This window comes from Neolamprologus brichardi, chromosome 20, assembly GCF_056152115.1.
Source record: "Neolamprologus brichardi isolate AB-2024 chromosome 20, ASM5615211v1, whole genome shotgun sequence".
NCBI classification, from domain to species: Eukaryota; Metazoa; Chordata; class Actinopteri; order Cichliformes; family Cichlidae; genus Neolamprologus; species Neolamprologus brichardi.
The window spans coordinates 31581244-31595259 of NC_142123.1; the positions used below are offsets into that span (position 1 = coordinate 31581244).

The 14016-nt window shown below is 44.7% G+C and overlaps 1 protein-coding gene across 2 annotated transcripts in view; it reads right to left on the reverse strand.

The window, feature by feature from the left end:
* Window positions 1-14016, reverse strand: part of plxnb3 (plexin B3) — a 105285-nt gene that overhangs the window by 19612 nt on the left and 71657 nt on the right. For both annotated transcript variants that reach the window (XM_087834380.1, XM_087834381.1), the window contains 11 exons: window positions 13170-13893; window positions 10994-11173; window positions 6698-6826; window positions 6446-6546; window positions 6056-6188; window positions 4381-4540; window positions 4043-4151; window positions 3841-3949; window positions 3643-3759; window positions 485-598; window positions 291-381 (listed from right to left, as the gene is read on the reverse strand). In XM_087834380.1, the coding sequence (XP_087690506.1) occupies window positions 291-381; window positions 485-598; window positions 3643-3759; window positions 3841-3949; window positions 4043-4151; window positions 4381-4540; window positions 6056-6188; window positions 6446-6546; window positions 6698-6826; window positions 10994-11173; window positions 13170-13893 (1967 nt within the window). The remainder of the gene's footprint in view (window positions 1-290; window positions 382-484; window positions 599-3642; window positions 3760-3840; window positions 3950-4042; window positions 4152-4380; window positions 4541-6055; window positions 6189-6445; window positions 6547-6697; window positions 6827-10993; window positions 11174-13169; window positions 13894-14016) is intronic.

Genomic DNA, 14016 nt, shown 5'->3' on the forward strand with positions numbered 1-14016 from the left:
CCTTTCATCCTTACTGCTGAACCCTCATTTCTTGGCAATATTCCACATATGGTTTCAGTAACTGCAGTGAGGCTTTTGTCGTAGGTTGGAGCTTTCCCTTTCCCTGCTGCCTCTTCTCCTGGTCTGTGTTTAGTTTATGTATCACATACAGTTCAGGATTCAGGGGACACAACACTCTGATTCACTAGTTGTCATGAATCCAAGTGTAATTTCATGTGTGTACTTATTTTTTATCTAAACATTAGTAAAGGAGGCCAACGCCCACATCTGCACACAGGTAAGGCTCTTACGTCGGAGTCCAGGTGAGGCATCAATGCGTCGTTCCCCTCTCCGCAGGTAGACAGGAGCAGAATACTGAAGCTGACTGACTGGATGTTGAAACTACAGACGGTGGGACAGGTGGACAGACAGAACTTTAAATATCAGCTGTGTGGTTACTGCCATTAACTAATTATCTGCAAAAGTGTTTGCGAGCGTCTCTTACTTGATGCTGCATGCAGGTGAAGGTGTGCGTGTTGTCGTGCATTTTCTCCACAGAAGCTGTCAGATTAGTCGGGGATCCTTCGATTTCAACAACACACACATACGGAGCTTCATCCTGCAGAGACACACACACAGACACTCAGCTGTTTGATTTTAGTGATTCAGGTCAATAGAACAGACCAACGCCCGAAGGCTGGTACCACGAAAGTAGTTCAACATACCCGGGATACCTTTGCCTTATCTGGTACATTTCATCTAAACGGCCAAACTCTGTAAAGTAGGTACCAGACAAAGCCTGGGGGCTAGAATCAGCCTGCCAATGATTCCAGTCTTTGAAAATGTGAAGGAGGGTGTATAATCTAGACTTTTAACTGTGTTTTTAGATTCAGATTTTTTTATTTATTTATTTTATTATTATTTTTTGCCTGTCCCGTTTCGTTCTTTTGCCATCAGAATTATTGTCTAAAGGCGAGGAAAGATGCCCAACAGATTTACTTTACCAAATGGACCATCCCAGACTTGCCGTGATGGTCTATTTGATTCACCTTTTATTGTTTATTTTATTTATTTTTTTATTTTCACTTGCTAGATACGGGACAGACTTGAATGAGGAAAAGAAAAGGGAGAAAGGAAGAGGGGGGAAAAACAGCGGAGAAGAGGGACGGGGATAAAGGGCAAAGAACAAAAACCAACTAAATAAGCAGACAAAAAAAATACATATATCGATCACCTGGATCACCTGTTGAGAAAGAAAAAAGAAAACAAGCAGAAGAAAAAGAGAGCAATACAATAAACAACATCACAATGATCTATGTGAATATAACAGTAAATACTAAATATTAAACATTATTGTGCAGCACGTAAGGTCGACAGTGCACAGTGTGCTTTGAGGTAGTTTGTGTGTGTGAGCACCCGTGTGTACACCTGTGAGCATGGACGCGCTTGTTTTTAAAAGGTTCCTTCATGTAATGATCTGCTAGAGGGTGTGGGGGGGCCACAGCCCCGTCCACCAGGGCATGAAGCAGGTATGGAGGAGATCAAGACTCCAGACACCCAGAGGCCCCCAGAACACAAGAGACCAAGGACGACCAACAGAGGGGCAGCCGTGCCACTGTCCCAGAAAGAGCTGAGGAGAGTCCCAGATGAGGGGTCACTCATCAGCCGCGGAGCAGAAGCCAGGGGGGGTTGCAGTGACGTGAGCTTGTACTACTGATAAAGACCTCCCCCACGCCTATTAATACTACACGAAAGTAAACACGATGTATATAAACAATTAAATAACAGAACATTCCCGTTTTTTCACTACTACAGGAATTCATGATTTTTACAGTGAGTCCACAGGAAAAACATGTTAATTAACAAAAAACAATCTGCGCACTGAGCTAACAAAGGTTTTACACATTAATTTCTTACAATTTAAGCCAAAAGTATCATTATTCTATCACACAGACCAACTGAGATGTATTGTTGAATTTGCACTTTTTTGTTGTATTAAAGCGTCTCAGGATTTAAATGTGTGGTTAAACTGTGTGGTTTCACTGGTCCACGATCACAGTGGGCTGTATGTGGCTCATGATGTAAAATGAATTTGCTATCGACCCTCTCACTATCTGCACACAGAGGTTCACAGGATTTTGCAGTTTTGCACACGTTGATCTTGTTTCTTGTTACGAAGAGTAAACCAAGGTTAAACCTAAATAAATTCAACCGAAAGTCCCAAATCATAAATTGCAGCACATGCTGAACATAATATAGGAGGTCGTTTATTTTAATTGAAAGCAATACTTTTTAAGTGCATGTTATCACAGTAACATGACGGAGCTGCAGCTGCTTTCAGGATTAGTTCAAAGCAGAATTTTTATCTGATGTTGGAGGTTTTTTGATGACAACGGCTCTGAAGATGAAGAAATAACTGAGGCTGCTGATGAGGATTCTGCGCCTTTTACTATTTACATTCAGAGTTATTGCAGTTGAACGCAGGCTTCATAAATGTCAGTTTACATAAGAATGAAATTAATTTATCCAACCTGATAATTAGCTCAAACTAAAACACTGAAAATGTATTTATGATTCTCTCAGCTGCCTCGAACTCGCTGCTGTTAACAAACAAGCAGATATCGAGTAAAAATGTCCTTTTTGTGGAGCCAGAAGACCTGACGCACTCCTGGAAACACCTGCCTACAGCTGCTGCAGACACAGATGTAGAAACACGATGAGGAGCCAAGGCTTACTGAAACTAACAGAGACTCCTACACTCTTCAGTCTCTGAGCGTTTCTTCTTCACTCACCTCTCTACGTGTTTATTCACCACTTTGCATTTAATCGTTAGTTATGATTAATCTCTGGCTCTTTTCCACAGTGTGTCTCTTGTCCCTCCCTGAGCCTGGTTCTGCTGGAGCAGGGGTGTCAAACTCCAGGCCTCGAGGGCCGGTGTCCTGCAGGTTTTAGATCTCACCTTGGGTCAACACACCTGAATCAAATGATTAGTTCATTAACAGGCTTCTGGAGAACTTCAAGACATGTTGAGGAGGTAATTTAGCCATTTAAATCAGCTGTCTTGGATCAAGGACACATCTAAAACCTGCAGGACACCGGCCCTCGAGGCCTGGAGTTCGACACCTGTGTGCTGGAGGTTTCTTCCTGCTAAAAAGGAGGTTTTCTGTCCCACTGTCACCAAGTACTTACTCATAGGGGTCATCTGATTGTTCGGGTTTTCTCTGTAATATTGTAGGATCTTTATCTTACAATATAAAGCACCTTAAGGAAGACTGTTGTTGTGATTTGACGCTATATAAATAAATCTAAATTGAACAGCATCAGATCGGCTTCATGTTTATATGCACGCCACACTCAGACAGAGAACAGTGTAGCAGTGCAACCAGATACAACAACCAGGCTCCAAGAAACAAAAGCTCTAACTTGGTTACGCTAAGTGTCACTTTTTGGGAGGTTACAGCAGACGTTGCGGCACCAGACAGTCAAAACATGAAATATCAGTCTGATCTGACTAATGTTCATCCACTTCAAACAAAGACTGTTTTTACAGGTTTTTTTGGTGTTAATTTTGTGGTCTAAATATTACTAACAGCGTTTGACAGTGTTCTCAAGTTCCATTTCGATCCCCGTCAGACTGAAATGAGGTCAGAGACGCGGACTTACAGTGTAGACGTCCAGGTTTCGTCCCCGCAGCACCACTGTGGCGCTCAGGCCCATGGGAACTAAAGCAGAGCTCTGTAGGTCGTAGACTAGCGGACAGGAAGTAGGACCAGGAGAGTCCTGCAGACAGAGAGGAGGCGGGGTTAGAGACAGGCTGACGGACAAAAAGATGGAGACGGACGGGGCAGCGGGCCGTCTTACTCTGTGGTTGAGGATGATGTGCTGGTTTGGACAGCTGTGGTTGTGAGTGCAGAGTTGATCCAGAGGACACCAGTTACAGCGCCACACACTGCTGACACACGCCAAACACCTGAAACACACACCACGGCCTTCAGCGTCTCCTCCATCACTGGTTTAGATTCAGATAAACGTACAGCACCGTCACTGTGCCTACGGGACTTACTGGGAGCTCTGGTTCAGTCGGCTTACAGCCATGCAGTCATAGAAGGTCATGTCGCCCGTTGTGACGGTCACATGACCAAACATCAGTGACACGGGCAGGATCATGTGATCTGCAGGTGAGAGCAGTAGCACACCTGAATGAAGACGTTTTCACTGCGTGCTGCACTCGGACTCAAACTACTGCGTGCTGTAAAATGCTTCACATGCAGTTAAACCTCCTGATATTTTTGGCAGACTCGTTCTGAAACACTGTGTACTGGGACACACTAAATCTGTTTCTGGCACGCTAAGTAGGATGGTATTATGGAGGATTGGAACGCGCCCACAGTTCCTACTCACCGCTTCCTGTGGGCAGAGGTGGGAGGTGCTCCGGGGCAGGGGATTGGCAGGTGATGCTGTTTCCCATGACAATGGCAGGCTGAGGCGGGAGCAGCCCGAAGAGGCAGGACAGAGACTCCTCCTTCGCGAGGGCGGGAAGCTGGGGGACCGACAGCGTTACCTGAGAGGTGAACACAGAAACACGGTTACTGCTTTTCCATCGGGACGCTTCTGTCTGTCTCTAGAGCAGCTGTGTCTCGTATCAGCAATCCTTCCCTTGTCTTACTGTCAAAAAAAGAAACGCCCATTGACAGTTTGGGGTCTTTCTATTATTTTTCTTTACTTATTTATATATTTTGGGTTTACAAACGAGAACAAAACCACTTCTGTGCTGGTTGAAAAGCTCTCAGTGTTACTTTCTTTTCCTTCTATTTTAAAAATAAATATTTTTACTTCACATCACAAAATCTTAAAAGGTTCACAACCACGGTTATTGTCTATTTTAAACCTGTTGTTACTGACCTTGGTTTTAAGTTGGACAGTGATTTTAAACTGGACAACCAAAGCAGAGCAGTGGTGAAGTCCAGTTTTTATCATTTAAGGCGACTGGCAAGAGTAAAATCTTTTCTTTCGAGGCAGCATCTTGAAACAGTGATCCATGCTTTTGTTTCTTCCCGCCTGGACGACTGTAACTCACTTTATGTGGGGGTCAGTCAGTCATTAATCTCACGTCTGCAGCTGGTTCAAAATGCGGCTGCACGACTCCTAACAGGAACTCGAAAAAGAGAGCATATAACCCCCGTGCTGGCCTCTCTGCACTGGCTGCCTGTGTCTTTTAGAGTTAATTTTAAACTTCTTATGTTTGTTTTTAAATGCCTTCACAGTCTTGCCCCGCCTTACCTCTCTGAGCTTCTTCATCCCCACACACCCTGTCGGTCTCTCAGGTCAGCTGACCAGCTGCTCCTGGAGGTACCGAGATCCAGGAGGAAGCTCAGAGGGGGCGGGGCCTTCTCTATTGTGGCTCCAAAATTATGGAATAATTTGCCCATGCACGTTAGAGAGGCCCCTTCACTGTCCACTTTTAAATCACGTCTTAAAACTTTTATTCCTTGGCTTTTAACCTCAGTGAGACTTAGTTTCTCTTTTAATTGAGGTTTAATGTTTTCACTCTTCTTTTATTTGGTTTTTACTTATATCTCATGTAATTTTATTTTACAGTTCCAATGTGCAGCACTTTGTGTCAGCTGTGGTTGTTTTTAAGTGCTTTATAAATAAAGTTGATGATGAATTCATTTCACTCAGTCCACAATAACTCCTATGTTTGCGCTGATCCTTATAAACCCTGAAGATACTCGGTGAGGCACTAAATATGAAGATGTTTCATTCATCCTGTCAGCGCTGCAGCTGTAAACAGCTGCTGCAGATGTTCATCGGCTGCTGTGAATCTTCTGAAGGATTGGAACTGGCTGGACTTGCAGTGCCTCTGCAATAACACACAGCCAACACAACAACACAACCTTCAGTCAATCAGAGAGCTGCTGAACTAGCACCTCAAGTTTTCTTTCAACCTGGACTGATACAGACACCTGCCAGCAACACCTAAGGGTGCCCTGACCCGGGCTGTCATCACTGCGGGAGTGGCTGACTGCATCATAACGCTGTCAGTCAGAATCAGATCAAAACAACAGCAGCCTACCTGCGTCTGCTCTTCTTTGCTGTGATTGGCCGGCTGCAGGCTCTGCACTGTCACGCACTGACTGGTCGGTTCAAAGCTCCAGAGCCAGTGGTTGGGCTGCAGGTGACGCTGACACTGATGTTTCCGGGAACATCTGCACAAAATACAAACATTTACAGATTAGTAACAACAACAACAGCAACAAACAACCAAACGCAAAACGGCGTCAGAGCGATGTCACATCAACGTGCAGATGCTGCTGTGATCAAACCAAATCTACTACACTTTCTTCTTCTACTGTCAGTCAGACTTTTTACAAAAAAAGTAAAAAGTTTACATAAAGTTTACAAAAAGATATAAAGAATAAAACTTTTAAAAAGTTACAAACCACCAGCCGACAGGTAGACCTACCTTCCCTCCAGGACACACCAGCCACAGTACGGGTCTCTGACAGCGAGACAGGAGCGACAGTCTGTCTGTTTCTCACAGGATGACACAGGAACCTTCGACAGCTGAGAGAAAGACAGGAAACGGTTTGTTTTCATTTTTTCTTAAATGGATCGTCTGATTGGATATTTGGGACAAAAGGAGGAAGGAGGAGGGAAAAAACTGAAGAAAAGAAAGTGAGACAGGAACTGAGGAAGGAGGTCGGCTGTCTCTCACCCTGCTGTTTGTTAAAACGTAAACATGTTCCTGGCTCTCATCCAATAGGAGATCAGCGCTGACGGCACTGCCACTGTCCACCAACTCGCTGCCATACAGATGGCCTGACTGACTGGAGATCACCAACACCTGAAAAACAACAACACAGGTGAGTCCACAGAGTCCGACACTGTGGCTGTATCCCAATTCAGGGTCTGCAGCCTCAACGATCCTCAAAGACCGCTAAGGCTGGAAGTGCGAGGCTTGTGAAATGGGACGGTCTAGCCTCCGTTGCGCTGCCCAGGTTGCCTAGCAACCATGATACTAACAGCTGGAAACGTTTCATACAGCTTTGTTTGACAGAAATGAAGGAGAAAATCTTTTGTTCATTTGTTTCTTTGTTTCTACATGAGCTTTGATCATTCTCTGTAAGATTAAGCTCAGCTATTGAACGGCGTATATTTTAAAGTAAAGGCTTTAAAACCAAGTTAGTACAAACGTCACTAATGTCACATGACTTTGCCGACATGTGGCCAACAGTAATGTTTTAATGTTCTTTGTTATTAAACATTTGCACATAAATAAGTGACATAATATTCAGTACTTACTTAAAGTTTACTCTTTGGGTGCCCCCCATTCGCCATTTTTTTTCGGCAAAATTATCCACACCCACCGCCGCGCTATGCATCCTGGGATATGTTGGGCCACGAAGTCTACACCGCCACGTCCTTAAAATTCAGGGAAATGAAGGACGCATTTGAGGGCCGCATTTGGAGCAGCCTTTGAATTGGGACAGCCTTCGTCGCGTCGCTGTGACGTAATCGGCCTTAAAATGCGGCCTTTAAGGCTGCAGACCCTGAATTGGGATACAGCCTGTTCTGTTGTTTGGTTTGTGCAACCTCAATCCCTTTCCTCACTTCCTTTCCTGTGTCCTTTATACCAAACAACAAATTACACATGAGACACTCCCATCAGTGTATAAACCTTTGTGGTGGTTTCTGTTACAGCCTCCTGCTTTTGTTACTTTTTATTGAACTCACATTGTGGCAGAACGTGACAAGAGTCTTCTCTCTCTCTCTCTCTCTCTCTCACACACACACACACACTCGACTGGAGAACAGCAGATTTCTAACATAAGGTATGAATACAAAAGAGAATCATTGTCCTCCCGCTATGTCTAATGCCTCTTTTAAACATCACAGGTGAAAAGACGTCCACCGAGGGTACACCTGTGCCTCCTCTAATCACGGTTCCTACAGCAAGCCTCCCGTCTCCAACTTCAGGTACTGACAAACCCTATGACTGACTTCCAGATCAGAGACACGGAGACAGAGAGAAACAGGTTGGCCCTGGTCGGACCCTCCCTGCTGTCAGTAGATCTCAGTGAAGGGCGGAAAATTGGCTGACTCCATCCCAGTTTCACTAATTGGCTGACTCCATCCACACCCTGAGATGTTCTGGATCTGTACTAATGCCACTAAAACACAAGCACACATCTCTGTGTACTGCGCATTGTTTATTTGTTCTGAGTACAACAAAAGAGCGCTCTTTCTCTGCTGCACAGTATTTGTCACTGAATGCCTTTCCTGCTCGAGCGATGAGACATGATCCTTTCATGTGGACTCCTGCTGTGCCGACTGTGTGAAGTATTTTGAAAAAGTTAACTCAAGACGGAGAAACTCGTGTCAGCAAATATAAAACGTCTAAGAGCTGAAATGTTGTGACAAGTAAAAATGATGATCATCAACATTTAATTTCAGTAAAGTGACAACATGAAAGCAGCAGCGCCGCAGCAGCAACAACCCGCCAGCAGGTGGAGCTGCTTCACCCCGACAACACCCCTCAAGGCACCTCCACTATCAGCAGCGTGTGACAAAGAGAACAATTCAGACTGTGAAAAATGCAGAAAGGAGGATCGTTTGAGTTTGAACAGACTCCATCCTGCTGTGCCACATCCAGTTATTCTTGCTGAGATGGAACAGCAGCATCCCGACAAAGTAGAAACTCTTTAAATCTCTACCATATCTCAGCCACGTCACTCACTGATTGGTCAATTGTGTGCAAGTATAAAGGTATGGCAGGGCTTTAGTGTCTCTCTTATCCCTCTGTGTTCAATCTTCACTCAAATACTTTTGTCACGTTTCATGCTGTGAGTTTGTGAAACACTGAGTTTTTTAGAAGAATTGAAGTACTGTTACTGCTTTTTCCTGTAGAAATGCGAACCTGTCTCCTGGATTTCACCTAAAGGCATCAGGGTGTAAAGTTGACTTCAGGAGACACTTCTGCACCGCAGACTGCAATAACCTAAAAACACAATGCTTAGTGGAGTTTAAAGCTGAGCATTTTCATCATCACCATCTTCTTCTTTTAAACAGGATGCAATGAGGAAAGCATTTATCTGACTGGGAAACTGAGGACATCACAGGTTCATTTATGTTTAACAATTTAAAAAGACAAAAATCTTCTCTGACTGTTAAAAGAAACATATTTGTGTTTTAACAGTAAACGGACTAGTTCTTATATACTGCTTATCTACTCAAAGCACTTCATACAGCATTTCTCATTCATCCATTCACACAAGCACTTTCTTCTACACCTGAGTCCTTTCTGTCTTACATTCAAACACATTCATGCTCCGATGAACGCATCAGAGATCAGCTTCAGTATCCTGCCCAAAGATACTGAGACATGCAGACTACAGCAGCCAGAATTTGCACCACCAACCTTCTGATTAGTAAATGACTTTCTCTACCTCCTGAAGAACAGCCACCCCCACTCATAACGACCTGAATGACCTGAAACAAGTGAGTGAGCCCACAAAGTCTACAGGGCAAAGGAGCCAGAGCTGCTTTCACATCGATTTCTATATAACTAAAAGTCCTTTTACAAGCAGAGGAGTCAGGAGTCGCTGTGCTTCTAGTATACATCTGCACAAAAATTCAAAACATGTGCGGGGACTCTGCCTTTAGATATGTTAAAGTGCAGGAGGTAAACATGTGCATATGTGTTTCTTTAGTTTGGATAGCCTCGGGTGCCACGCCCACAGAAACACTGCAGGAGCGTCACATACTGGAGAAACTGGTGCTTGAGCATCTTTCTGATAGATTCACTATTTCACAATCCCAACAGAAGCACAGCAGTTAACAAGTGCCCGGGTTCGCAGCGAAAAACGTGGTGTTGCACTTGTACATGCTTCTTGTTGATTGGTTATTGGTCCCTCAGGTGCACTCTGGGTAAGGATCCAGCAGGAGGCCCTGAAACATTTACAGTGTGTGTGATTAAATATTAATGGGGAGAATCAAAGCTCTGCTGTTTACCTCGCTGAGGCTCCGAGGCAAGATTAGAGCTCATTAACGCATACACACACACACAAGTTTGTCCTTCTAACTTTGCGAGGACTATGAGTCACACGGTGCAGTCCCAGGACCCTTACCCTAAACTTGAACTTGATAAAAACTTCGAAATGAAATGGAAAATCTTAAGGTGTCCCGCAGCGAGAACAATTGGGTACAGAATCTCATCACTTTTCAAATGTCCTCTCTAACAATGTGAAAGACTGGGTCCTCATAAGCCACATGTACAAGTACAAACACACACACACTTACACCCAGTTAAAAGCTTCAGGGGTGTCCTGCTGGATTCTTACCAGACTGCACCTGAGAGACCAATCACCAATCAACAACAAAAGTCTGAGCATGCTCCCATGTGACCCTCCCCAACACCACCCACTCTTCCCAAACGCACCACACCCTCGAGCTAAACGCCTGTTAGTCACACACACACGCATACATAGAGTGCATCATTGTGTTGCTTATAAAGAGCTTCAGGCTACAAGCTGCTCTGTTCAGTGTGTGTGTGTGTGTGTGTGATCATTTTCCTGGTGCTTCTCTTCAGACCTTCCAGTTACAACATAAACAGGAAACAGCTGATTCCTCCCTGTAGCTAGAGATGGCGACACAAACGCCTAAACAGGCCTTTTCACTGCCAAGTAAAAACCAGTCTCACCAGCTGGTCTCTTAGCAGCTCCATTAGAGTGGAGGGGTCTAAAGCCTGTTCAATTAAGCATTATTCATTTATGCATTTGCTCCCCAAAACTTTTCATGTGAGAGTACAAACGGTTTTATACTTCAAGTGACTGTCTGCTAAATTCACAGCAGGGAGATTAAGCATCATGTGTCTTATCGCTCCATGTTCAGCCACAATCTGCACCTCAGCTGTTGTGTGCGACATGTGGGAAAGGGTAACTGAGGTCAATGGCCCAGCCGACGCCGTCTACTTCATGTGTGAAACGGCTGTAAAACATGTTGGTGGTGTCACCTTTTGCAGTTGTCCCTTTCTGTCTCCCAGGAAAGCGATGGTGTGGCCCGCCTCAGTCGCTGTGGTGACAGCGGTCAGCTGTATAGTGGAGTTGACAATGGGCGTGGCTTTGAGGGGCACGGCGCTAGCGATGGGGTTGGGGGTGTGTTCCCCTCCACAGGGGTACTCTGAGAGAGAGTCCTGGTAGATGAATAAACAGAGAGAGAGAAGCCAGTGAACACAGGTATGTGGTCAGCCCTGCTTTATCTGTTTACGTCTCTAAACACAAACAAACACACGAACAATATTGCTTCCATTCACCTTTAAAACTCGTGCTTTTTTCCACTCAGCCTGTCACTTTAATCTGTGTGTTTTTGCTCTATGTGGGTCAGCTCTGTGCTACAAGCTCTGTGTTTGAGTGGCAGCTGTCTGATGATAAGTCCAGATGCTGAAGATAACCACTCTAATCCACACACACACTCACTCACACACACACAGTATTAAGGTCAGCAGCGAGGCAGATGACAACCATCGACAGCTTCTTCCCTAAAGCAGCTGCTAATCTGTGATGTCATCACATGTAAAATGTGATGTCATACGATGTCCCACTTGGCCGACCAGGACCTCAGCGATCCGTGGGGTCATCTTTGGACTCTCATTGGAACAAGTTTACTGTCCCATTGTTTTCCACACTTCTGTACTGCACTCTCATTACTAGCAGTAACTCTGACTCTGTCATCTGCAGTATCTGGAGTTTATATTTGGCTCTATCGCTCTTTGCTTGGACCTACTTCTGAGAGCAGCAGCAAAGACAACAGATTGGTCAACTTTATTTAAAAAAACATGAAATTAAGGATCTGGGGTGGAGGTGGGTTGCAAAGTGACTTGCAGATCAGAGCAACCATTGGGAGGGAAAAGCAGCTTAAAAAGCATGTCCTATATGAGATTTACCAGTTGGACATGTCAAAGGGTAAAAATCAGCTGATTACAAATAAGCTCGACTTTGTGGCCTGAACTGAAGCTTTGGCATCAGTCCATTCATATATATTTTCAATGTAGAACTGATATTATCACAACTACTATGCCACAAAGTTATTGCATAGAAAACTGAAACCACAGCTTTCATTCACTTTAGGAGGGGCTACCCCCCCAAATAAAAAGAATAATAATGATTTGCATAATCAAAATACATTATGCATGTATTATGTGCACCAAGCTAGTGAGTGTTCCAGGTAAGGAGGTTACTCACAGCCAGTAATGGTAAGTGTTAAATCTACATTAGTGCTTTCTATCCAACATTCATTCTCTGACAGAAGCATCGAAGAGTATCGATTTAGTATCTTGCCCAAGGATATTTGGTATGAACACCACCAACCTTCTGATTAGTAGATGACCTGCTCTACCTCCCGAGCTACAGCCATCCCCAGTGCCAATGCTGGCTGCAACATGTTACTGGTACCACATTATATTTTTCAGTCATGCAGTAATGTAATGAGTTACTGTACGAAATTCAGTAGTTGCGCTACAGTTGCAATTATGTCATTACTTGCATTACAAAGGTTCTTTAGTTCTGTGCACACTGAGCAGATAGAAAGAAAAAAACATTCACTTTTTCTTCTGCACCCCTACGCAAAAAACAAACACCTCGTTTTGATTGTGTACAAGGAGGAGGGAAATGGTTTAGTGGTCAACAACATTTGTTGAGTGGTGATATGGAAATCGCTTTTATTACAAGAGCATGATTATATAAAGTGCAAACTGTGTCCAGGACAAAAATGACAGTGTTATACCGCTAACATCGACTCTTTGTGAGCATCTGCACAGACAGCATGCTAATACAGAGCTAACGAAGAAGCCGGTGTAATGCTAAAGCTGAGTGTGTGCTGACCCCAGGCCTGCATCCAGCGCCTGAGCTTCAACAGGTAGCAAAGGCAGCGATTAAGTGACGCAGCCTCCACTTCTGTTCGTGTTTCTACTGCAAAATCATCGTGGCGACGACTTTGAAGTCTCATTGAGCTGGTTTCAAACTTTGCTTTGTTATGTCGGCTTTGTGTTCTTACATAGCCTCAGGTTTACATTGTGTTTCAGGTCACGTTACAGAGTAGCAAGAAAGTAACGTAATGAGTACTTTCTCTGGGGACAAATTCATAGATTACTTTGTTGATCACCCCAACACTGCTCAGGTGTTTGAGTTTACCTTCGGCAGTTTGAGACATTTTGATGACACGCCGTACTCGATGTAGGCCTCCTCCTTTCCACCGCTGCCTTGTCCTCCCTCTGTGTAACACACTTCCTGTGCTCTCCGCAACATTGTGTCTAACTCCGCCATGCCATAAACGCAGAGAGCTGAACGATTTGTTGCTACGGGCGTGGACGCCTGCCCCGCTGCCATGACGACAAACAGGTGAGGTTCACCTGAGTGGTTTCCTAACCACGCACCCTGTGCCAGGTTATACCCACCCTGGCACAGCAGCGGCACCTCAACGTATGAGTAGAAGCTGCGATCAGAGATGCAGAGCCTGGAGGCGTAAGTCCGGTACTCCTTCTTGTGCCGCCGTGAGAACAGGAAGTAGACATGGTTGCCATGGACAACGGCTTTCACAAAGTGGTTGTTGTAATCGGAGTAACTTCCTACAACAAGTTTTCCAAGCTCCTCCTCCTGAGAGAACGCTCTGCGGGGTGGAACCACTGGAAACAGCCGCCGTGTCGTGATTGGTGGGATGTCGCCAGGGCCTTTGCTAGTGTAGCTTCGACCAACCAGCATCAGACGCAGCACGTCACCATCCCCACCCCCTTCCTGCTTATTTTTCGTGGTTATTACCACGGCAACAGTGGAGACACCTGGAGCGTTGGCTGCGACGTACTGAGTGTCAACGGGATTGGACGTCTGATAGATGAGCTGAGAAATATTGGACAGACTCCTGCAGAGAAAGACAGGACAGAAAAGTCATTCTTCATACGTGTTTTGGCTAATCCAGACATCAGTCACCTTTGATACATGCAAAGAACACATGTGTGAGAAAAATGTATCTGGATAAACTCTG